Source organism: Larus michahellis, chromosome 3, assembly GCF_964199755.1.
Source record: "Larus michahellis chromosome 3, bLarMic1.1, whole genome shotgun sequence".
Classification (NCBI taxonomy): Eukaryota; Metazoa; Chordata; class Aves; order Charadriiformes; family Laridae; genus Larus; species Larus michahellis.
The window spans coordinates 53577864-53600949 of NC_133898.1; the positions used below are offsets into that span (position 1 = coordinate 53577864).

Consider the following 23086-nt stretch of genomic DNA (forward strand, 5'->3'; position numbering starts at 1 on the left):
TATCCCAGCATCAAGTGGCATTCAAATTAAAGTATGCTAGCTTTTAAAGATACACCACAGGGTGAACAGAAGATAACCACAGACAGATGGGTTGTGTGTGTGCTCACTGCTTCATGGAGAATCATATACCCTTCCTGAAATGATTTCAATTTCTTAAGTGTGGCACACATCAATCTCAGGATCTGTGGGATCCAAACGCTTCCTATTTCAGTATACGCATCAGAAAATTAGTCTCCTGTAGGACGGTCTCCACTGTGTTCACCAGACTCTTGGTATGGTATCACGGTGGCTTCTCCCTTCCGCATCACAACAGACCCAACGTACTGGCTTTGCTGCCTGCAAGCCAACTACCTCCTAAAATGCTGCAGCTGCCTGTCTTGGGAGCTTTGAACATAGGCATTTCTTGGTAGGAACAGCACTGTAGTCTTGGATTTCCATGACCAACTGTGTCTTCAGGTCCCATTTAAAGTAAATCCGGAGCCCTTCAAATGACTTTCCGGGGGGCCGAGCCACACCTTGACCTCACAAAAAAAAGGCCTCTGCCTTGCTTCCAAAGTGACAATCAACAATTCAGTACAAGAAAACAAACTTCTGCGATTAGATCCGTTGGGTTGGTTTCTGGAGAGCGAGATGAGGAATGCCAGGGCCGTGCCTGGCAGGGAACACCAGCAAAGAGGAGAAGGGATGGAGTTACAAGTACCAGAGCTTTGTGAGGGAGATGTTATACCTGCGAGCGCTCCCCACACCGCCATCTCCGTACCATTCTCCTTTGCAGGCGGCTGCAGCACGACCACGGGCTGGGCTCGGCTCCTGTCACCGCAGCATCCCCGCAGCTCGCTCCCGGTCGGGACGGGCGCTCCCGCCCCGCCGCTGCCCCGCCAGCCGCCGTCTCTGCCGGGGGAGGGCGGGCACAGGCACCCCGTCCTTCCCCGCCACCGGGGCGGGGGACGAGACGAGGGCAGCCCCCGGGACAGGGGCAGGCGGGAGCCGCCCCCGCACGGGGCGGAGGGAGCGCACGGGCACTGGTTCCTCTCCACCCCGAGAGGTGGCCCCGGCGCTGCCCGGAGCCGCAGCCCTCTTCCTTTCCCTCCCTCCCTTTCTCCCTCCCCCGTCCCCACCTCTCCTCCAAAACCGCAGGAGCCGCCGCGGCCCCGCTTCACTCGCTCCGGTGCCAGCAGCGGAGCGGGGCGGGCCGTCCCTCGCCGCAGGCACGGCCCGGAGCGGGAGCAGCCTCGCCGCCTCCCCGCCGCCCCACTGCCATGGCCGGTGTCGCGGCCCAGCCTTGACGATGCTGCTGGGCGCCCCGCGGGCGGGCGGCTGGGATCGCGGCCGGGTGGGCGAGAGGCTGCAGGCGGCCCTGGCCGGCCTCCAGGAGCTCCAGGTGCTGCGGGAGAAGCAGCGGGAGCTGGTGCGGGCCGCCCTGGCCATGCCGCAGCGGCCGGCGGCGGGCGGAGGAGAGCAGCCCCTGTCCGCCCACAGCAAGGAGCACCGGCTGGAGGCCACCCTCACCGCCCTGAAGGAGCAGCTGGTAAGGGACGGGACGGGGCGCCCCGCTGTTCGGGGTCCCGCTTCCCGCCTCCGGGGGTCCTGCGGTGCTGAGGGCGGGCGGAGGGGAAGCGCCGCCGGGCAGCCCCGCACCAGGCTGCCGGATACCCGGGGGCCGAGGGCGGGCAAGGGCGCTGTAGCCGTGGCCCCCGCCGCTCCTCCCGCTCCGCCAGCGGCCGTTCCCCCCGGCGGGCAGGTGCGGGCGGCGGGGACCAGGGGGTGTCGGCTGGGGCGGCCGCACCAGTCCCCGTGGCAGCCGTTATAACGGTCGCTTCTTCTCCTCAGGCGGGGCTCACCTGAGGGCGTGTGCTGCGGCCCGGCGGGCGTCGGGTTGATGGAGGGCTCAGAGCCCGCAGGAGCTCCGGGGAGAAGTTGTTACCCGGTGCCGCTCATTCATCGGGGCCGCGGAGCGGGAGGTGATGGACTTGGGCAATGCGTGTATCGCGCCTGTGAGCACCCGGCCCTTAATTGCAGCAGCCCTTTGAACGGGAGATCAAAAGACGCACGGAGTGAGATAGGCACAAACACACCGAGCGCTGTGGGGTTTGGGATGGGGGTGTGTAGGTACACCCCTACGTGTGTCTGCACAGTCGTGTGCTGGTGGGAGTCAGACCCCCAGGAGGGGGTTCGTGGGCCGGGAGTGCTTTGTTCTTGCCACAGATTGTGTGATCCAAAGAGAAGAACAACCGAATGCCAGGCCCTGTATTTGAAGTGTTACGCTTGCCGCTTGCATGTTTTTTGTTTTTTATTTTTCTTTTTGTGAAAGGAAAAAAAAAAAATTCTGAGTTGCAACTGGAACGAGTTTCATAGGTGCGACAACAATCAAAGGGTAAAGGGCTTTAATCTCTAGTACGGGCAATTACACACTTCAGTAAACTGAGACTTAATTCAGAGGCCTTTCCCTGCCTGTACTGGCCCTGCTTGGCCATCAGTTATCAATCAGGTGTGAAAACAGCACGGTTATTCACTCCCCATGGGCAGCTTTATCAGGCAGCATCTCGGGATAAAATTGGCTTTAACCTTCAGGGAAACCTCGCCACCACGTGTGGAAACACAGCAGCAGGCATATCTTGATTAAAGTAAAAAATGGAGGTCAAGTGGACTGACAACCACTTGATTACCTGTCATTGATAATTTTAACTATGGGCTGTATTTTATTTCTTTTCTTTTTTTTTTTTTTTTTTTTAAAAACTAAATGAGAGAATTGAAGTCATTTATTGCCTGTCTGGGGCCACTGGGTTAACACAGAAACACCCAATGAACTCTGACCATAGTGACTGTTCTTTTTTTCATGTCAGCTGTTGTGCTTTTATTACTCATTTGTTTATATATTTTTCAAATAAACTATGAAAGTAGAAGACTAGCTTATCAGGACTTTATTGTCACCTTACGAGGCTTTCCAAGGACATGGGAGAAACTAGCCATTAAAATGGAAGAAACTGGGCCTTAAATTTCTGCCCTTAGAAATGCAGGAGTCTGGAGAATGGTAGTAACTCAGCACACCACTAGAGAGGGACTGATTTCGCCGGTAGGTGCCAGTGCAATTATGGGAAACATGTCTTCTGGGGATGCTGGGGAGGGAAGTGTTCATAAAGCTTGAGAGGGATGACTACATAAATCCAGGGGCAGGTTCTTCAGCAAAAATGCACTTGTGCGAATGCTTAAAGTAGTGATACAAAACTCTTCCAATTGACTCATGGCTGTTGGAAGCTTTTCAGACTGGCGTACCTGGTACCTTTATTGTTTCTTTCCCCTGCAAATTGCAGACATGGATTTGAGTAGAGGTGCATATCTCAAAAATTGGCTTTTCACAGTCCTGTTAGAAGTAGTCCACAGATCCTAGGAATTTGGTGACCACAGGCTGAAAACTGTTTTCTCGGTGGCTTATGAGCAGCGTATTGCACTCAGCCCCCTCACAAATTCTGTTCACGATCACAGGAAATTAAGTTAAAACTAAAAACAACAGAAAATGCAAAGCACAGCATTGCTCAGGGAGTGTTACGTCTTCATTGTTGTTGTTCTTGGCCCATGGACGTTACAGTATGTGATCGCTGCTCTATAAGCTTTCAGATTGAGAAACTCATTAACAATGTAAATGTAGCGTTGCCTTGCAGTGTATCTTGATCCAACTTCAAGTAGGGCTGTAGCCCTGGGCTTCAGGGTGGTTTAATTCGTAAAAATTTTGGTCCTTGCAATGTAAAATGGGGAAGTTGTATCAGCCAGAGCTCGCTCAAGGCATCTCAGCACTGGAAACGAGGCAGATAGAGTCAAGCAGGCTTCTCCTATAATGGTAAGGTGAGAAACAGAAGAGCAGAGGCAGTACCCTTAAGGAGTCAAGGGCCACTAGCAGGAGTGGGTAGAGCAGAGCCATCAAATGCCGTAAGGACCACGTGTGGGTGCCACTCCAGCATCCCAGTCTCTTCCCCAGCAACAGGTACCAGTGACAGCCAGCAGTCGGCCTTTCCAACAGCCTGGCATAGGCTGCAGGCTTTCTGCTACCCCTAGCAATCATGTCACTTTTTGTCCTGGCCAGGCTCTTCTTGGCGGCCAGGGGCTCTTATGGCAGCTGCAAGTTACTACGCTGCAGATAGGATCAACTCTCTGTACCAGAAGCGAAGCAGAGTTAAGTGATGCCATCTGCTGTCAGTCATCCGAAGGGTGCTAAATTAGTCTCTTGTCCAAACTGTATCATGATGACTTAAAAGAAAAAGAAGAGCTGCAAATTCTGGCTGATACAAAGAAAGAAATCTATGACACTTTTTCTGTCAAAGTAGATGAGCATCTACTTTGCAGCATCCAGTGCAAGGAAGATCCAGTGTTTTCTCAGCTATTTCCTCAGAGAACATATTTATAAAAATTGGTTGATTTGATTTGAATCCAATGATTTTGTCTTGCAAGCTTTCAGGTGGCTTATGATATTAGAAAAATGTGAGAAGGGACACATTATACTGAAGAGAAAAAAAAAAAAAACAAACAACCCACACTTGGTACCCTGCATTTTGCACAGATTTTTTTCATCTTTAGATAGTTTTAGATAGAAGAAAACATCTTTTAACCAGGGGTTTTATTATTATTTTTTTAATATTAAACTAACTTAAAGGTTTTATCAACTAAGAGAAAGAGGTGCTTCCAGAAGGAATTCACCTCGTTCTAGAATAAGGGTCTGGGATAGGTGAAATTAATTTTCCTCTGAAACTGGCTGCTTTGCACTATCAGTTACAAAAAGACCCAAAGGTGAATAGATTTCAAATGTGCAAAACTAGATAAGATTAATGCTATCTCTTATCCATTCCAAACTACAGTTGAATTAATAAAATGATCAGGTCCTAATCTACAACCAATAAATGTAAAACCCGCTTTTAATTGTAGAGATTAATAGTTGAGAAGAATAGTCAAGTATGACCAGTGGTTTTTCGTGCCTTGATTTGGGATGCAAGTGTACGTTGACTTAAAGGCACCTGCTTTTCAGAGAGTGTTCTTCTGAAAAATGAGTGGTGTGACGATATCCCAGATTTGGCTCCCCAAAACTGTAGGCCATCGATAGTACAAGTTGATTTGGAAAGTCTGGTCCTGCGTTGTGCAGTGTACAGAAGTCTTCACAGCTGCATTGCCCAAAGCAAACAGATGGTTTCACCTACAAGGTTTTGTCTCATCTAAAATTCATGTTGTGAATTGAGAAGGAGTGTGTTTAGGGTTTATTGTTCTGGGTGCTGCTTAGCGTGGTTACTAGAGCAATAACAACCTCAAGCAAACACACCGGAAAAGTCGTCCTTATCCAAATGGTTTAAGGAATGCCTCTCCTCTTGGAGTGCAGAAGGAGTTAACTGGCAGATCAAAGCTACGCAGTCTGCCAGAAACACGAAAACCCAATGGTGTGAGACACCATAAAAGGGTTAAAAATGATGATGTAAATCATGTGTGTTGTTTAAAATGCTGTGAAAGCACAGACAGAACCTGGAGGTATAATAAATAATCTTTGAATACCTGAGAGCCTTGTGGCCTCTCTGTCATTAATCAGAAACCACAGGCTGAGGGATTGGCTGGCAAAACATTAATCATTAAGCAATTAATTCCAGCCGTGAAAACAAAACTTTGTGATTTCCTGAGTAGGTGGGATTGAAGGAGGCATGGCATGTTTTTGCTTTTTTACCGTAAAGGAAATAAGGAAGTACTGAAGTGGTCATACATTCATCATTCAGATGGGATAGAAAATCTCCTTTATTATCCAGTTCTTCCCTTCCTTTTTGTTTATGTGTAAGGGGAAGAGGGAAAATAGCCATGAGTTTTCCTAGGAAGCAGTAATAAGCCTCTTGAGCTTAAACCTTTCTAGATGTGTGACAGTAACAAAAAGGGTCTTTATTTCTTGTGTCTTATATGTTCCCCCAGTTCTCTATAAAAGTGTGCTAGAAATACCTTTTATTTCTTCTCAGCAGCATCACCAGATGTAACAGTTGTCTTGTGGGACTCAGGACATCTGTCTTTTTTCTCTTTTCCTTGAATCCCAGTTTCTAATCATTTAGCGATTACCTTAGAATCTTAGGTTTCCTGGCTTTTAGTGTTTATAACCTAAAAATGCAAATATTAAAAGCTGAATGATCCAAACACAAGGAAATTGGAGTAAAAAATGTGTACATACTGATTTTGATTTTCTGCATGTCATTTAATTTTGCAGATACTTTAATTAGTTCGAGGGACCTAGATTATATTTCTTTCATATTTGGGGGTGGAAATGCTGCTAGAACTGCCACTTGTATTTTTAAACCTGAAACGTAGATATAAAGTCATGTTTTTCTTGCCATAACTGAAAGAAAACCTGGCCCCTCAAGGGCTGTGAGCACAACTTTACAACCAACTTCAAGAGACCACCTTTCTGTAAAGTACTGTTGGATGCATGGTCAGGTGCGATATAATTAGAAGCTGCCTAAATAGTGACTGGGCCTAGATAATTTGCTAAGTGTCATGTGAGAAGTTTGTGACAGAAACCAACTGTGGTTCTTTGGCTGTTACCTAACGCCTGGCCATCTGCCTCGCTAAGCTGATGGCATAAATGCTTGGGGAGCAACTATGGGAGCTGTTACCTCAGATCAGCTTGGGCAGTGATTGCAGTAGGCAAAGGACCGTGTTGCTGGCCTCTCAAGGATTATTCACAAGCTTGAGACACCATTTATTTTTAATACAGTCATTTTCACAGCAGAATGCAAATGCCACCTTCTCCTTCCATAAAATGTGTGGAAATATCTAGCCACAAGACATGCAAGGAAAACTTTCAGCTAAATAGATGTCACAATTCGTGCAGTGTACCCTTTCAACTCTAAAGAGGTGTCGTCAAATCCAAGGGGTTTGCAGAAATGAGTGTGCTGCCTTTACTTTGTGTGGCAATAGGATACGTTTACATACAGCAGTTAATATATTTGTTAAGACTGCCATCCTCTTTAGAGATATAGTTCCTGCCATAGGTGTAACAAAAAACCCAAAGGTTAAAATGAGTATATTCAGTATGAAAAGTTTTGAGAACACATTCGGCTGGGCAGAAGACACTAAATACTGAGAAACAGAATGTTTTGTACTTGTCTATTATATCAGCCTTGTTACAGAGAGCCAATTGCAACAGTCCCTAACAAAGCAAAACATTTCAGGAGAGCAGAATCTGTCCAGCACAGATGGCCTGAATTCATGCATTGCCGCTGTGATTCTAACTGTGATTATTCTTCATTTCCTCCTCCTTCCCTCAACTTGTGAATTAGTCTCGTTTGAGGAGACAGGATGTCGGCTTGAAAAGCCACCTGGATCAGCTAGACCAGCGAATAAGTGAGCTGAAATTGGACGTCAGTAAGACCTCCAGTGAATACTTGGATAGTGACAGCCGGCCCAGCTCAGGTAATGTGCACTTGATTGTTTATTCCCAGGTGCTAGGAGAACTGAAGAACTGCTAAGCAAAACTCTCAGTATTATTTGGTCAGAAACAGTGTCCCATGGCTGAGGTGGAGAGGAGTCATCTGGCACAGAGCTGGTGGGAATTTTCCTGCAAAATTGATTCAATTGGAAAATGCTTATTTACTCAAACAGTATTTTTTCCTGGAAGTTTTTTTATTTTAAATTGGATATTTTAGCCACAAATGGAAGGAAGAAGAGACGGATTTATTTGTTAATTGCCTTCTCCAGTGCAGAATGACCATTGACAAAGTGGCTAGAATAGTTATTAGAAGCGCAGGAGACCAGCATCTATGTCAATGCTCTGCTTGAATCTGAGAAGAGTCCTGAACCTCACTAAAGCTTTGAAGATTGCTACCACTGCAGTGCTCTGGCCAAATGAATGTTTGATCGTTTATATAAAAATGAAATACCTCTACTAATAAAGACACTGAGAAAAACAACCTCAACAGTTTGCTGACTGAAGATCTCATAGACAGAGAGATTGAGTTTCAGGTTTCTGATCTGATTCACAGAGCACTGTACTGCAGACTTTCATAGCTAGGATGTCTGTTAAAACCAGTTTCTGTTATCTAGTCTGAGACAATGGGAATACTTCTATTTAAACACAATTTTGAAAAGTCTTAAGTCTCCAGTGAGACAGGGAAAGAGTTTTTTTTTTTATTTACAGCATGCAGATTTGCAGCCTGGTACTTAAAAGTGCCTATAAAAAGTGCAAGGTTCTGTGAGTGTTTAAGCTCAGGAGTTGTGCACTTAGGCACATGCACACTGTTCAAAAGGAAACAGCCTCCTTTTGTTTGCTTTGTATAGAGAGGAATAATAAAAAGTCCTATCTTGAATTTATACAGAGCCTTTTTTAATACTTCCAAAATTAATTGGCAGTGATCGCAAGACCTGGAAAGGGAAGATAGCCTCAGTTCTCTGCCCTTAGACATCCCAGCTATCATAGACTTGGCAGCTCTGATCACAGGCTAGTTTTACTCTACTTTCTCATCCAAGCTGTGCTTGTATGCACCTAGCACAAGTTACAACAGCATAAGATGGCACTGTTTTACACCAGTTGCATAATAGTCCACAAAGACGTTCTCCAGTGAAGAACTGGGTGTGATGGTGCTGCACTTCACGCCATCCCACCCTCAGAATTAAGCATGCGTGTGCATGCCAAGCTGGCTCAGGGCCTAAGTAAACATGCAGAAGCCCAATAAAAGGTGGTTGAATTAGAGTATACCTCTGCTAAAGTTACCCAAATACATGGTCATAAATTTAGGCCTGGGGCACATAGCAAATGAAGATTTGTTTTATTCTCTGCATCTATCTTCTACAGAGCATGTTTAGTTATAGTAAATAAGAAATACCTTCCTCTTTATTTTAACTCTGCAGGCTTCTATGACCTGAGCGACGGCGGTTCTTGCTCACTCTCCAATTCTTGTACCTCTGTGTACAGTGAGTCCATTTCCTCCTCCCACACCAGTCTCTTGCCTGGCTCTCAACACCCTAAAGCAAGGCTCAGTGTGTTTGATTACCGACCCAAGTCTGCAGATGAAACTACTGTGCACACCGCCAGCTTCCAACAGCAGGGAACCTATGTCAGCGATGGATGTCGGATTACAGCTAGCACAGACATTTCTGGGACTCCTGCCAGGTCCCGACCGAGGCCAGTTTCCACAGGTAATCAACTGCAGAACTGGATAATCATTCAAGAGAGGGCAGAATCCTGGTTATTACTTTTAGGACCTAATATACCAGTGTGTAATTAATATATAGCACTCATTTTCTATACACAAAGTGAGAATTAATTGAAACCACAGAGCCAAACCATTTACTGTCCAGCTTGCACTTGTCTCCTTACTCAGAAGCTTTTAAACAATAACAAATACGAGGATATATGCATTTAGAAATGGAAAAAAATTCAAGTGCATGAGAGAAAATTGTAAGGAATGTTGAGATACTTTTTTAATTTACCTGCTAGTGAAATCAGAAAAATTGCAGTACTTTTTTAAATACCTTGTGTGAAGGTGCAGGGATGTATGAAAAATATTAGGTGAATTCAGAATTAGAGGTCATGCATTTTACTGAGAAAAAATTTACAGAAATCTAAGGAGACACACTTTCAGACATAGTACCTGTTTTATCAATCTATCTGTTGTAAAATAAGTATGATAATACTTACGTATACCTTGTCCTATTTATTCAAATTAATATGGACTTGGATGATACTCTTTTTCATAATTTATTATGTACAGTTAGGGATAACAGACACTAAAGGTTAATTGACTATCTAGGAACTAGTCATGAGCCTAATAGCGGATCAACCAGGAATTTGCATCATATCTTTAGATAAAATGGACAAGTCCATTAATATTCCAAATCTCTTGTTTACCCATCTGTGAAGTGATATCATATCACTTCTTATTTTGAGTCCTTCCATGGCCTCGGAGCAACCTTGTGTTAGTGCAGTTCATATGGTGACAGTCAGATGTGTGACAGTTCCAGTATAGAAACAAGGAAGCCATAGGGAACATAATTTCAATACCGTGTCACTCTGGATTCGTTCCCACAGCTTCTTGACCTCAGCTAGCTCATTTCTGCCTTGCTTGGAGCAGAAGCAAAGCATGTGTTCTGTACCTGTCTGTGCAGGCACACCTGAAGCAATGGTGACAAATTATAGCATAAAAGCAAAGTCTTCTCAAGGCTTCTTAGAGGCTGAGGGTGGAGCTGAGCTTAATGATCCGTGGCTTCCATGTTCAGCTTACAGCCTTCTTGTTCTATCAGAAAGTTTCCTGCCTTGCAACATTTCGCTAAGACCCCAGGGTCTTTATGTCTTTTTGGATATGGAGACAGAAAGGGACAGAGCAGAAAAAGGGATAGCTGATGTTAAGGAGGGGTGCGGGAGTGAGGCTACAAACCTCCTTCAGCCCTCCTTCCTTTTTCCACCACCACCTTCTTGGCTACAACGCCTTACTTCCTTCAGTGTGAGAAATGTTAAGTAGTGGGGTAGTAGTGGTGTAGGCTTGAAGACACGGTTCTCGCAAAGTTGACCACATTGCAGCAAGTGAGGCAAGATGTTACTTCAGGAAAGCATTATTTGGAGAGGGGAAGAGATTTCTCTTTTCCTCTCCTTAGCTTGTCCCCACACGTAACTGCAGGTACAAACCGATGGTCTTTTCTTTCAGTGGCAAGCAGATAGCTTGCTGAGACACTGCAAGCACAACATTCTTTTGACACCTTCCTGGTTTGTCTGCAATAGACAGCACTACTACACACTGCCAACAATTTCCTGAATAATTTTCATTATGAAAATATGTTGTTTGAGAAATCATCATCATCCTAACCTTTGCTGTAGCAGGTCTGTAAGTGACTTAGTTAGGGCCCTGCAGACAACGCCAAATTTTGAAGTCTTTCAAAAGCTTCCTGTCACAGGACAGAAATAGTCACTGTAAGTGAAATATATGTTTGGATTTGATGGTTGGGTTTCCTGGTGCTATGAAGCAGCCAGGAAATCAGTTAGCTGAGGATTTGTTGGCACCGAAGTCTTCACTGTTGTACAGAGAAACACAAGCTAACTGCAGATGGTTCCAGTACTCTTGGTACCAGAGGTAACACAGCACCATAGCGCTCTATTGGATGACTTGTCTGGATGGAACAGGCTTGCTTCACACAAGAACACATCCTGTCCTCCCAGCACACAGGAGATGCTCCAGAGAGGAAGGTGCAGCAGTCAAGTATAATTTACAGCAGCCTTGACAGTACTGCAAAGTTTAAGAGATCTGAAGTGGTGTCCATAAATGCCATCTTAGGGACTGAGCCTCCCACCTACCTGAGTAGTTACCCTTAGATATTTTCTTTTCGAAGGAAAGGTTCTTTAGTCTGTTATTCTACATCCCTCAGGTTGACTTAAAAAACCCACACATAGAATCATGGCATTCCTGATTTTCTGCCTTTTAATAAAACCTCTGAATATTTATTTCTGGAATTAAATACTCTAAGAAGTTACTTACTGGAGAAAGACATGAGACTGGTAATGTTCTTATCAAATGAAATGAGAGATCCAGTGAGGAGTTTTCATCGGATTTGGGGTTAAGGAAAATTAGAATCACGTCAGTCTGGCCTATGGGACATGTGAGTTTTAATGGCTCTCCTGTGTGCGTTGAGTGCTTCCGTTTACTAATGCCTTACTAAAGCAAAATGCAAAAGAATAAACAACTGCAGCTTCCAGCATTTAAGAGGTTAAGAAACACTATAATCTAGTGTCTGCGTAAGTCGTCTTAAAGCAGCTGGTTGAGTAATATAGGTTTTTCCAAGACACATGATATAAAAGGGTTGGAGGAAAAGCTGGAATTCAAATTTAACCACTTTAAAAAAAAAAAAAAAAATTCTATTGACTCTGCATACTGGAAATATCAGGAATTTCTGAGTTACAGTCATGTATCCAGAGGAAGTCTTTATCCTGTCCTGGGGATAAAAGTGTTCAAAAATTGTATCTGTTGTATTGGATAATTTACATGACATTCAGCTTGAGGCTTTCTGGTTGTTGGATTCACTTTTTATCTCTGCTAAGAAATAAAAATAATCCCTTATTTTTGCTTAGTTGGTTGGGTTCCTGTTAGTCTGTGAGATTCTAGGGCATTTTTATATATGCACGGATTTATTTTCATCCAAGTAGGACAGTTTAAATTTCCTGCAAAGCTACGAGTTTTATTATTGGCATTAAAAGGCATTCTGATCTCCGTTATGCTCAGGTGAATAAAAGCCTTGAAGTAATTCAGTGATCTTGAAGGACTGAAACTGTCGTCTTCGTTCATGCTACAGATTTTAGGAAAAGCTAGCACATCCCTCTGAGATAGCACTTTTAGCATAAGCCAATTTGAATGTAATTGTCTGTGATTTAATTAGGTTATTTATTTTCATCCACTGTGTAGGTGACTTGGAAAGACTCATTCCAGCAGACACTAGATTTCAGAAAGAGACAGATCCCAAATCCATGTTGCCTCTGTCCCGTGCCGGAGACATGCACTTGCTCAACATGGACCCCAAATTCCAGAACGACTTGATCTCCAAGAACGGTATTGATGTGTATCCTTACCCAAGCCCCCTTCATGCAGTGGCTTTACAAAGTCCTCTTTTCTCCCTGGTGGGGGCATCCCCAGAAGCAGACCTCCAAACTTCTCCCAACAAACCCGTGCCTAGTGCGACAGGTCCCAGCTTGATTAGGACTAGGCCAACCACTGAGGCCAAGCCAGGGGGTTACATCAATAAATTACTGCAGCTGACGAGATGCAAAGGGAACAATCGGGCTGATGCCAGTGAGTGGGTTTCAACAAAGACCCAGCCAGCCACAATGCACCAGAGACTCATTATAACCCCCACCGCCGGTGGAGTGAAAATTAACAGCAGCAATAGCCAGCTGGAAAAACAAGCGAGTTCTCTGGAAAGTAACAAAGCTGAAGGGAAGCTGCAGAGAGAGGTGCCGGAGGGGGAATGTGCCAAGCAGCAGGAGACCATGCACAGTGTGAACGAAGAACAGCCATCCACCCGGCCTGACACAGAGCCGTCAGCTGTGAATAGTTGTTATCCTGCCAAGGCGGCAGCAAGGGGCTCTCCTCTGTCAGAAACCACAGAGAGCAGCGTGGAGCGAGGTTCATCCTGCTCGCAGCTGTGCCAGGAGGACTCCAGCCTGGACACCTGGAACGCTAAAGCCATCCCTCCCAGAAAGCTGCCCCTCAAAAAGTGTGGCAATGCCAAATTGCCTAACGCCGGGGGTCATGAGCGACTGGCACGGAGTGAGTTCGTTCATGCTCAGTTTGTCCCTGCAGAATCCCACCAAGTCCGGGTCAAGTTTGCCAGCTCCAAAACAAAGGCAGTGAAGATAAAGAGGAGGAACAGCGAAAAGGTGCTACGGCCTGGGAAGCAAGCCTTTTGCATGGAGAAGGCCAGAGGGTCCCACGGGGCTGCCAGGCTGCCGGCTGAGTGGAATCAGTCCCAAAGACCGCACGGAGCAAAGAGCCTTGTGCGGAGACCTTCGTATTCGGGTGACGTGACTGGCAGGTCGTGCTCGGAGTCTAGCCTGTTCCCTGTGCAGGTCAGGCTCCCCGACGTATCATCCAGGCCAGAGCTCTACAGAGCCTCTGCCAACGCGCTGCATTCCCTCGAAGCAGCTTGCATAGACACAGCCAACAAGAAGAAGCAGCGCAAGTGGCAGTCCACAGTGGAGATCTCTGCCAAGGCCCACCTGGCCAGCCTCTCTAGTAGCTTTGGCCTGGGAGCGCCAAAGCAGCCAGCAAGGAGAGCTGGTGTCCTGCGCACTGTCAGCATGAGGGCTCGCTCCAAGAGCCAGCGCCACGGAGGCTATGCCAAAAGCGAGTCAGACCACTCCGAGTACTCCGCAGAGTGTGCTTCCCTCTTTCACTCCACCATCGCGGAGACCAGCGAAGGGGAGGTCAGCGATTTCACCACTAACCGTTTCGGGGACAGTGAGTCCAGCGAAAGCGATTCGGATGGCAGCAGTAACAGTAGCAGCCTTGCCTTTGACTACGATGAGGGGGATGAAAGTGAACTGATTTGGCCTGAAGGTTCGGTCAGACAGTCGGGGACTGTCCAGGCCTCTTCCAAGCCACTTCCCCCAGTACCCAAAATCTGTCGCATCAAAGCTTCAAAGGCGCTAAAGAAGAAGATTAGGAGATTCCAACCTGCCTCTCTGAAAGTCATGACCATGGTTTAAGGGAGAGCAAGCATCTGTTTCTTACAGCGAGACATCCTGCTGGCTCTCACTTGCAAAACAAGAGAACCCACGTGCAGAGAAAAGGACTTGCTTAAACGAACTGTGAATAACCCCTGAATCAAGACAAGGGATCTTGTTTGTTAATGCCTGGACATAAATGTCACTGTATGTAATTTCCTCTTTTGCCATTTATTCTGTAAATATGGATCTGTGTATATTGTGTGATGCCTTTTTTTACTATGCAGAAGGATCACCATGGTGAAAATGAAAACAACCTCGGCCGTAAGATTTTACAGGCAAGCTCTTGATGGTTTGTTGACCATACGTACCCACAGAATCAGTCCCAGACACGAAGGCTTCCCAAGAAGAGGGGCTCTTCCCAACTGGCTGTTTGGTAGCATCCCTCCCTCTTGTGAGGAATTCTTTGCAGGCTGAAGTCTGCATTAACCATCCAGCTGTCACTGTGCTCATATGGAAGAGCTCTCAGTGCTCTCCATAGTTTTACTTCCTTTCAGATCAGCCATCCCATACCTTCTCCCAAACATCAGGAGGACAAGTCTGTTCTTCTGTAAAAACACGCTATGTTTAATCAAGAAGGCGGATGTATTTGTGCATGAGAACGAGCAGCTTGTTTCCTGTTTTCAAAATTGAGAGTATAAGGGATTTTTTTTCAAACCCCCTGTTTATGATCGTCCATGTTACTGTTCATTTTTTGAATGGGGGAAAGAATGTGAGGGCTCGGTGCCACAGTGTGTGAATAGCTGGGACGGAGATTATAGCCTTGCCCCTGAAATTGCAAACTCAATAAATACTATTTAATGTACTTCTGAAAATTGTGCGTGTCTGACTTTGATGTCAAAAGAAAATTATTCTGAACTCTAAAGTTGCGACATGAATGCAGAGGAGCTTTCTTTGGTGAAACAGGTCTGTGTTTTCATGATCGCTGTGCAGAGGGGTTCTTTTTTTATTTTTCAGGGGGTTGCCATAGCTCAGTCCTTTCAGCCTCTACCTCAGGAAACCTGCTTCAGCACCTGCTTCTAAATGAGTGAATTTAAAAACAGTATTTGTATTGAGGACAGGGTAGCGTTTAACTGACTCACTTAAATTGATGCAATTTTTTCACAAGACACTCAATTTAAAATGTATATTCATGTATACATAATGTGTTTTGAATGCATTTGAGGGCACCTATGTGAAGCTTTGAATCTGTAGCTAAACTGATGAAGTGATTTTTGTGTGTGTGTGTGTTCAGACAAGCAGTCCTAATTCTTTCCTCTGAGCACAGCAGTCTGGAAGCTGAGATGAAGTTCGCCCTGAGTTTACCAAAGAGCAGGTATTATCCTCCTGTTTCAGTGCCCAATCTGAATACATTCCTGGCCTAGGAGATGTAGGCAGTCCCTCATTCAGCCCAGTGTACTGGGTCTGAAACAAAAGGCAAGTGCTTTGCAGAAACTGTGGGTAAAAGAGTGCTTGTTTACTCCAAGGATTCATTAGCAAACAGAAGTATTGAAAGACTAAACTTTTAGCCAGTGCCTTCTATTCTTTGGAAACTACATTCTGTTTTTAAACCACTCTATTTCCAAATCATTTTTGGAAAATGAGGTAGAGAAAAGTAAAAGTTAGGTAAAGTCATTTAATTCAAGTATTCAAGCTAATGCATAACACCGTCCTACTGCAACTAGGAAAATATTACAATTCAGTCAGTGAAATACATTTAAGAGTTTTTTCATGGTCACATGAGTATTGGTCCTAATCACTCTGGTAGGATTAATGGGAGAATTTCACAGGTCTGGTGGTGGTTTCTTGTTCAGCATGTCTAGCAACAGAACAAACAAAATAGTGATTTATGCCTTGTTGACTTTCTACACCACAAAAGGATTCTTTTTCTCGTTTACACAAAAGGTTTCATTTGGCGGAGTGTGTCAAAAGTTACATATGAAACTTTAATCCGTGGATTTTCTGTATTGGGTTGGGCTTTATGGTTAGATAGGAATTATGAGGGTGGTTTTTTTTGTGGCAGAGGAAATTGTTCCTAACTAGAAAACTTCTCTGGGTATGAGCATTCTGAAACCTGGTAAAAACTGCCACCCGGTAGCTCCCTGCCTTTTTGTTGGAGTAAGTTCAAACAATAAGTTTGTGGTCCCACAACTCAGTAAATCCCGCTTTAGGGCTGTTAATACTCTGTCAGAAATGTTGCCAGACACATGATGAAAGTGCTGATCCAGAATGAACTCACGCTGCCAATTCAAATGAAAAATGATGACTTAATTTTGTACTGACAGGTTTTATGCCAGATGAGGTATCACTGCCTCTACTGCTCATACTTTCTGCCAGGTCAGATAATGTCTGTCCTCTCAGCCACCATAAAGCCAACATAAAAGCATAAAGCTGGCACAAATGTCATCATCCTATGCCTTGGCTAATTTGACAGAAATATGATTATGTGCTCACATTTGATCCAGGGGAAACGTGTGGTGCTGGAGAACTCCAGCAACGCAGAGAACCTGCTGTTAAGTGTTGCACTATCACCATGTGCAGTGATGACACTGAGCGGTGACTCTCTGGGGAGGGCAGAATGGGTGGTGCCCCCCCTCCTTACTCCAGGACATGGGACCTTCTCCCTACCACTGCCCTTTGGAAGCACTGCTTTCCCCTGCTGGAGCAGAAACTGCACTGGGACCGGAGCTCAGGAGGGAAGAAGCAGGACAGTGCAAAGTAGGGCAGGAGGATCAAGTGGCTGATAGTCCAGCTATACTGTCACCAAAAATATGACTGTAGTTCAAGGCACTGTTAAAAATTAGTACCTTTTGTTGGCATGTACACTGAGGTTTTTGATAACAACTGGGGACGAGTGTGACATCTGTCTGGGCTCTGTCCATTGGAGACTAGGGCCTGGCTCTGCTGACGGCACCCAGGAATACCTGCCTCCTAAGCAAACAGATCTCAAAACATATTTAAATTCAACAAATATCAATTAATACTCTGATGCACTATTTATTATTTTATATGTATATACTAAACACCATAAAAACAGCTTTCAGCTTCGAATGAAGCCTCGTAGTGAGAATAAGGGATGCCCAGCTTTACTCGTAGTCATAGCAATACGAAATAGAATTATTCGCTGTCTTTTCCTTTCCAGAAGGAATCCACAAAATCTGTTTATCTTGCAGCGTCTTCTACTACAAAGGCCTAAGAGAATGCAAAAAAATGTCAGCTGGTAATTCAATTAGAAGTCTAGCACCAAACCAAATACACTGCAAGGGTGAGAAGTTTAGCACTTTCACTGTTACTTGATTAGCAAGTGTATAGATCTGAGGGGTGTTTCAGAACAGCTTTATGCAGCGTCTCTATTGCAGGAGCTAACATCTGGCATCATCGCTCCAAGCTCTAGTGAATCAAAATCATCCACTGCTGAAATCCGTGCACCAGATCAGCAGTTTCCTTCTGTCAAAGGCAGACATTTACGCTTCGGTGCAAGAGCAAATTGTTCCTAAACCACAAAGGAAAAAAAAAGAAAGGAAAAAAAGAGATAATAGAAAGGGAATTAAGGCAGCTTTAAGAGCAATTTGCAAAATAGATCCGAATTATAATTTAAAAAACTTCATTAATCCTTTTATTGCTCTAATAATTTTGGAACTGGATAATTACCAGCCTTCTTGGCCTTGACACAAACTTAGATTTTCAAGTCCACATCCAATACCCAAACCATAAGACAGAGTCAGAGAACTGATGTTTTGTTGCAGACACTACCCTTCAGACCAGACCTTCGTTTGAAGTGACTTCTTGTCAGGCTGGGCACTGGTCAAAAGAAAGGCAGTTATCACATGTTAAGTCTCAAAATCGGCCACGGATGATTCTCATGCTGGTGAACTTGAGTCCAGTGGACATTTTAAGGCTGTGCTGGCCACTGTTTTGTGTTTGCTTACCCATCCTGGTCCAAAGCTCTGAAGAGGTGAGAGCAGAAGGCGAGAGGTTCTCCAGGAGCAGCTGAAAGGCAGGAGATAGCGGCGGCACTTTGGGAAGCGAGTCGCTGCCCACAGGACGAGGCAGGCTGAACATGGCACCGGAGGGCTCTGGCGGTTCCAGCCCCAGCAGCCTTTGGTAGCTTCTTTATAGCTGCTAGGATTCTAACCCAGCCCCACCGCTGCTCATGTGGCAGTGCTGGGATTTAGATGCTGCACTTGGAATAGTCACAGTCCACCTGCACCCAAAGCTACAGGTCGATCGCTCCTGAGCTACAAGGTCAGGGAGTGCGCTAGCCCAGAGTCCTTCCAGACTCCCAAGTGCAAAATCCCGTTAGGCAAAGATTGCTCAAAGGAAGCATGCAGCAAAACAAGGCATCTGTGACCGCTGTCTCTGACAGGGAACAAGGCAACCGCATGCCAGGGAAGGGCCATCCAATTGCTACTCTGAAGCAACGGCAGCAGCTTTCATTTTCAAGCCCCCGTTGAGCCCTCCGCAACCATCCTGAGGCTGAGGGGATCACCCCAGCTGTGCTCAGTGGAAGACAGTAGCTCAGCTTTTAACTACAGCAGCCCATCTGCCCTCCGCACCACAGCAAACCCTTTAGCTCCTGCAGAGACCTGTAGGACCTATTGCTCCCAAACGCCCAACTCAGGCCCCCTTGATGAACACGCGCCCCAGGAAGCTGCCCTGAGGCAAGCAGCTTGAATGATCATGTAAAGGAAAGAACATACGTTAATCTGAAAAACAAGGAGTCCTATGTCCGAAACTTGCCTGTGAGGAATGCAAACATGCAATGACACCAATACAGCATTTAGGCAGAGCCTCCTGTATCTGAAATGGATGTGAAGGAGACCTAGGGTTCCACCATTAGCTATTACACTATCCGGTCAGGTCCAGACAGCTACTGTGGTACTTCAGCTACAGGTGAAGAGCGATCAACAGGAAAATGCTCAGCTAAGGGCTGGTTTTTGATGTTTGTACTTCTCAGGTTTAAAACCAGAGAAGTTTGTCTAATTATCCTGCAATGCAGAACATCAGCAGAATAACAGCTGAAATGAGCAAAAGTCCAGCCACCATCAAGTCTATTAGTTCCCTGTGTTACCACTATGATGAAGCCTCGAGACTATAGTTAGCTAATACTGATTTTTTTCAAGCATTCCGGTGTTTATCCTTTCTTTTCCTGGCTCAGCATTCGTAACTAGGGATGCAGCGCATCAAACTCCCCCTTTACATAATTCTTGGGAAGTCACTGGAGCTACCCTACAGATTCATTTAACCCCCTCATGCTGTTCTCGACATGTCAGCATGTGGGATGATTGGCATGACAGATGGAAAATAAGGATGATTTCATACCTTGCTTTCATTCTTGATTGGGCTGCAGGCCATGGCAGTAACTGAGTTTATGGCACGTTTGTCTGGGGAGAATCCTGCTGCCGTGTCACATCCGTGTTAGTGGCAGAGCGGGGAGATGGTTAGGGCTGTGCACAGTAATGGCATTTCATGTTTATTCTGGTTTTCAAAAGACAAATTGAAAGAGTATCAGCAGTCTGGTGATCCTGTAAAGCTACAAACCAAGAGAGGAGAAAGCCCAGAGACCAAATTGACCAGGCAGGGCTGACCAGGCAATGCTGAACCCAAACTGCAGACTTATAAGCCCCAAAAGAACAATCTCAGTCTCAGCAGGAGACTTGAGCAGCTGGACGTGCTCAAAAGCTCTGTCAAATCGCTCAGGGTGCCTAGTCTTCAGCATCCAAGATCAGGCTAAGAAGTTGCTCTGAGAAATAGGCATTACTGCAAACCTTCACTCCTACCTATATGTGCAATATTTTCTCTTCATTCCTAGTGTCCCAAAAGTGAGTCTAAAAAGCTAACGGTTGTAATACACTCAATGTGTTATTACACTTAAGCCTCTACCAAACTCTTCTACAAAATGATAGATACGTTGACTCTTGAGACAAGAGGAACTATTCATCAGCAGGAATCCAGAAAGGAAACTTGCACCTACGCAAGTTGTAGCATCAACAAGAGCTTTCCTGTTTAAAACGTAAGAGTTAAAGATTTGTCTGGACCACTGCAATGCTAAACCACAAATAAAATCTTAAATCTTCTAAGATTATTAGCTCATTCACTAATGAAAGCCAAGAAGTTCAATTATGAAAACAGTCTTTGAGTTTGACCACTGCCTGGGTACGCAGAATTTGGCAGAAAATGCCAGTAGTATGTTTTTTAATGCATTTTTTTCTTCTAATTTTCTACTTAAAATTCCCTAACGAATAAAACCCAAAGAAGAAAAACAGAAGTTAATTTTCATGCTTTTCATTAGGAGGGTCATCTGACTTGACCCTCCCTTGATGCACTTGGACATGCAAAAGGGCAAGAGCAGAGACAGTTGTAGTCAGGATGAAAATTGGTTGTATCATAAACATGTAATGCAGAAACCATTTTTTAACCTATGCTGAGATCATTGGAATTAAACAGATTCCTTATCTCAGATGAAATTTATGGCAAAGGGCTACGTGAACAGAAATTATTTGCAAAGGGAAGGAGATTTTCCTGATTATATAGTGTGTGCTCACTAGCTGCGTTTCTTGCCATCCTTCTGTGCGTAACAAAATCAATATCTCTTGTCTCCCCAATATTGCTATTTCACTGTGGCATCAGTGGAAGAACAAGGTACACTATGGCCTCTGATTGCTGAGAATTTCACCTTGGCACAGAACTCTCTGTATTCTGTAAGGACTGAGGTTTATGAAGTTATTTCTTGGAACGGAAATCTGCCATACATCTTCATAGCATTAGATGTATACACAGATATTTGGGAAGAGGCAGTTCAGTGGGTGGGTGGATGTGATACGTCACAGACGTCACTTTGGAAGCAAAGCAGAAAGGGTTTTGGACTACACTGTACCTTGTCACTGACTCTGACTATATTTTCCAAAGAAAGTAGGTCTCAGTACTGGAGGGGTACTGAGAACGAGATGCTGCTGATTAAAATTAGTACTGTGAACATTTCCCTGTTTTGTTTTAATCACACCTACTGAAGCTAATGAATTTGGGCATGGTTGTACCAAATCTGACTTTGGAGTGGGCTGAATTTCTTGAAAATACTTCCATGATGTATTTTGTTAAGCCAAGATGTTCAGGGAAGCTTCACGTGTGCTTACATGAATCATGCGAAGTGTACTTATAACTATCTATTAGAAAATTCTACCTCTTTTACTTCTGCTCCCCCAAAAAGTAGGCATATGTTGCACACACACAAAGTGTCTCTAATAAAACGATTATGACTGTAGAATGGATTTTCTAGCTCTTCACGCTACATTTAGATTCTGTGGTTTTGATTATGTTTGCATCCTGGGTCTCCTTTGTTGTCACTGAGGCACTGGAATTGATGTAATACTTGTATGCCTACAACCACAGCTTTATTACGAGTATTTATAGAGTGCAGGCTGCTTCTAGGAGGTCAGAGAAAGGTAACTATGAATAGTAAGCCTAATGCCAGCAGGCTTAACTACGATGTACCACAGTATGAACTTTCATTTCAAATTTTTAGGAGTTCACAAATCAAAAAAGGCTGAAAAAACACATATTGTCTCCTAGGTGCCCAAGATGAAGAGGACTTCAGAACAAGGAATCTATGAAGCTAGAAACATGAAGAATTCCAGGAGAGCTGAGTTGAAAAAAACCCCACAATTTCACAGTCTGATGATAAGTTAGTGCGAATCAAGGGGAAAAGTTCTCTGCAGATGGTGTTAAATAAGTACAGAGGACCGAAACAGGCTGCAAGAGAGGCAGGGAGAGTGATAAAAAGGGCCACTTTAAAGCTCTCTTTTTATAGGAATGTTAATAATTTTCTAGCACCGTGGTTAGTATATAATCGCAGCAGCCTTCCACATGAAGTAACCTCAGTGTGGTTGTCAGGGAGGCGTGTGTGCCGTGGAAACGCGCCGGGGTTAGAAGCCAACTATCCCAAAGGTGTTTGCATCATCCACATTCAAAGGCGCCCTCCCAAGCCCAGCCTGCGGTGCCAGCTGCCTGGGGTCACCTTCCCGCGGGGCTGCTCCTGCATCCCATCCCCCCTGCCCAGCCTCCATTACTTCCCGGGCTGCTGTGTCCCGTGTCTGCAGCCAGGAACCTTCCTCCAGAGGAATTCCTCTTTTTCTCAGACGATTTGTCAAGTTGTAAAGATTAACCTCAGAGCGTGCAGAGAACTTTCAACAGGAAAATGTTTGGCCACCTCTCCACAACCCGCCTGCAGAAAGGTGCTCTCATGGCTCGCATTCATTCGTATGTCTCTGGGGTATGTAATTTGGGGACACTGGGCATTAACTGCCCTAAATAGCAAGGGAAGCTACTGCAGAGAAGGGTGCAACCTGGGCTAGAAAACAGAACCAAAAAGGCAACGAACAGACGCTCCACAGTCTTTTTTTCAGGTGCAACCAGGCACTTCATGCAAAGCAGACACCGAGCATGTTGGGTCTCACTTTGGGCCCATGTTATGCAGGGGTGAACGACCCCACTCAACACACCACCCTTCAGTGTCCTCACTCACAACGTCAGCTCAGCTCCTTGGCAGAAGTATTCATGATTTTCGCCTTTACAAATTAGGGGAAGACCAAGGCCTATGCGGTTGGTAGGTGGTGAAAGCTCCACAGGCAGCCATGAGGATGAATAGAAACAAAATACAGCCATTTTCCTTCAAACTTTTCTCTATACCATCACGTATAACTAGGTACTATAATTACAGAGTTAATTTCTCCTACTTTCCCTAACTTTTCCGAGATGGCTATCCCAGCCTGCTGAGGTAAGAGCGTGCCCTGTGGAAGCTGGGGCTCCACGCCTTTTGGTGTCTGTCTGTCCTAACACGCGCTGGGAAGCAGAGACACAACCTGCAGCTTCCTTCATCACAGCAGACTTTGCTTCCTG

At 45.1% G+C, this 23086-nt stretch overlaps 1 protein-coding gene across 1 annotated transcript; it reads left to right on the top strand.

Annotated features, from left to right (window-relative positions):
- The first annotated feature begins 1195 nt into the window (after nt 1–1195).
- DACT2 (dishevelled binding antagonist of beta catenin 2) lies at nt 1196–15027 on the top strand. The gene is made up of 4 exons (XM_074580209.1): nt 1196–1528; nt 7290–7422; nt 8857–9144; nt 12396–15027. Exons 1-4 carry the CDS (start codon nt 1289–1291, stop codon nt 14192–14194), a joined length of 2460 nt encoding a protein of 819 aa, XP_074436310.1. The 5' UTR covers nt 1196–1288; the 3' UTR covers nt 14195–15027.
- Nucleotides 15028–23086: the final 8059 nt, after the last annotated feature.

Excerpts from the sequence above, each read along its gene's own strand:
- DACT2 (XM_074580209.1), top strand. The coding sequence starts at position 1,289 with ATGCTGCTGGGCGCCCCGCGGGCGGGCGGCTGGGATCGCGGCCGGGTG. Across the intron at positions 7,423-8,856 it reads TGACAGCCGGCCCAGCTCAG|GCTTCTATGACCTGAGCGAC; the intron begins GTAATGTGCACT and ends TTAACTCTGCAG. Across the intron at positions 9,145-12,395 it reads ACCGAGGCCAGTTTCCACAG|GTGACTTGGAAAGACTCATT; the intron begins GTAATCAACTGC and ends TCCACTGTGTAG.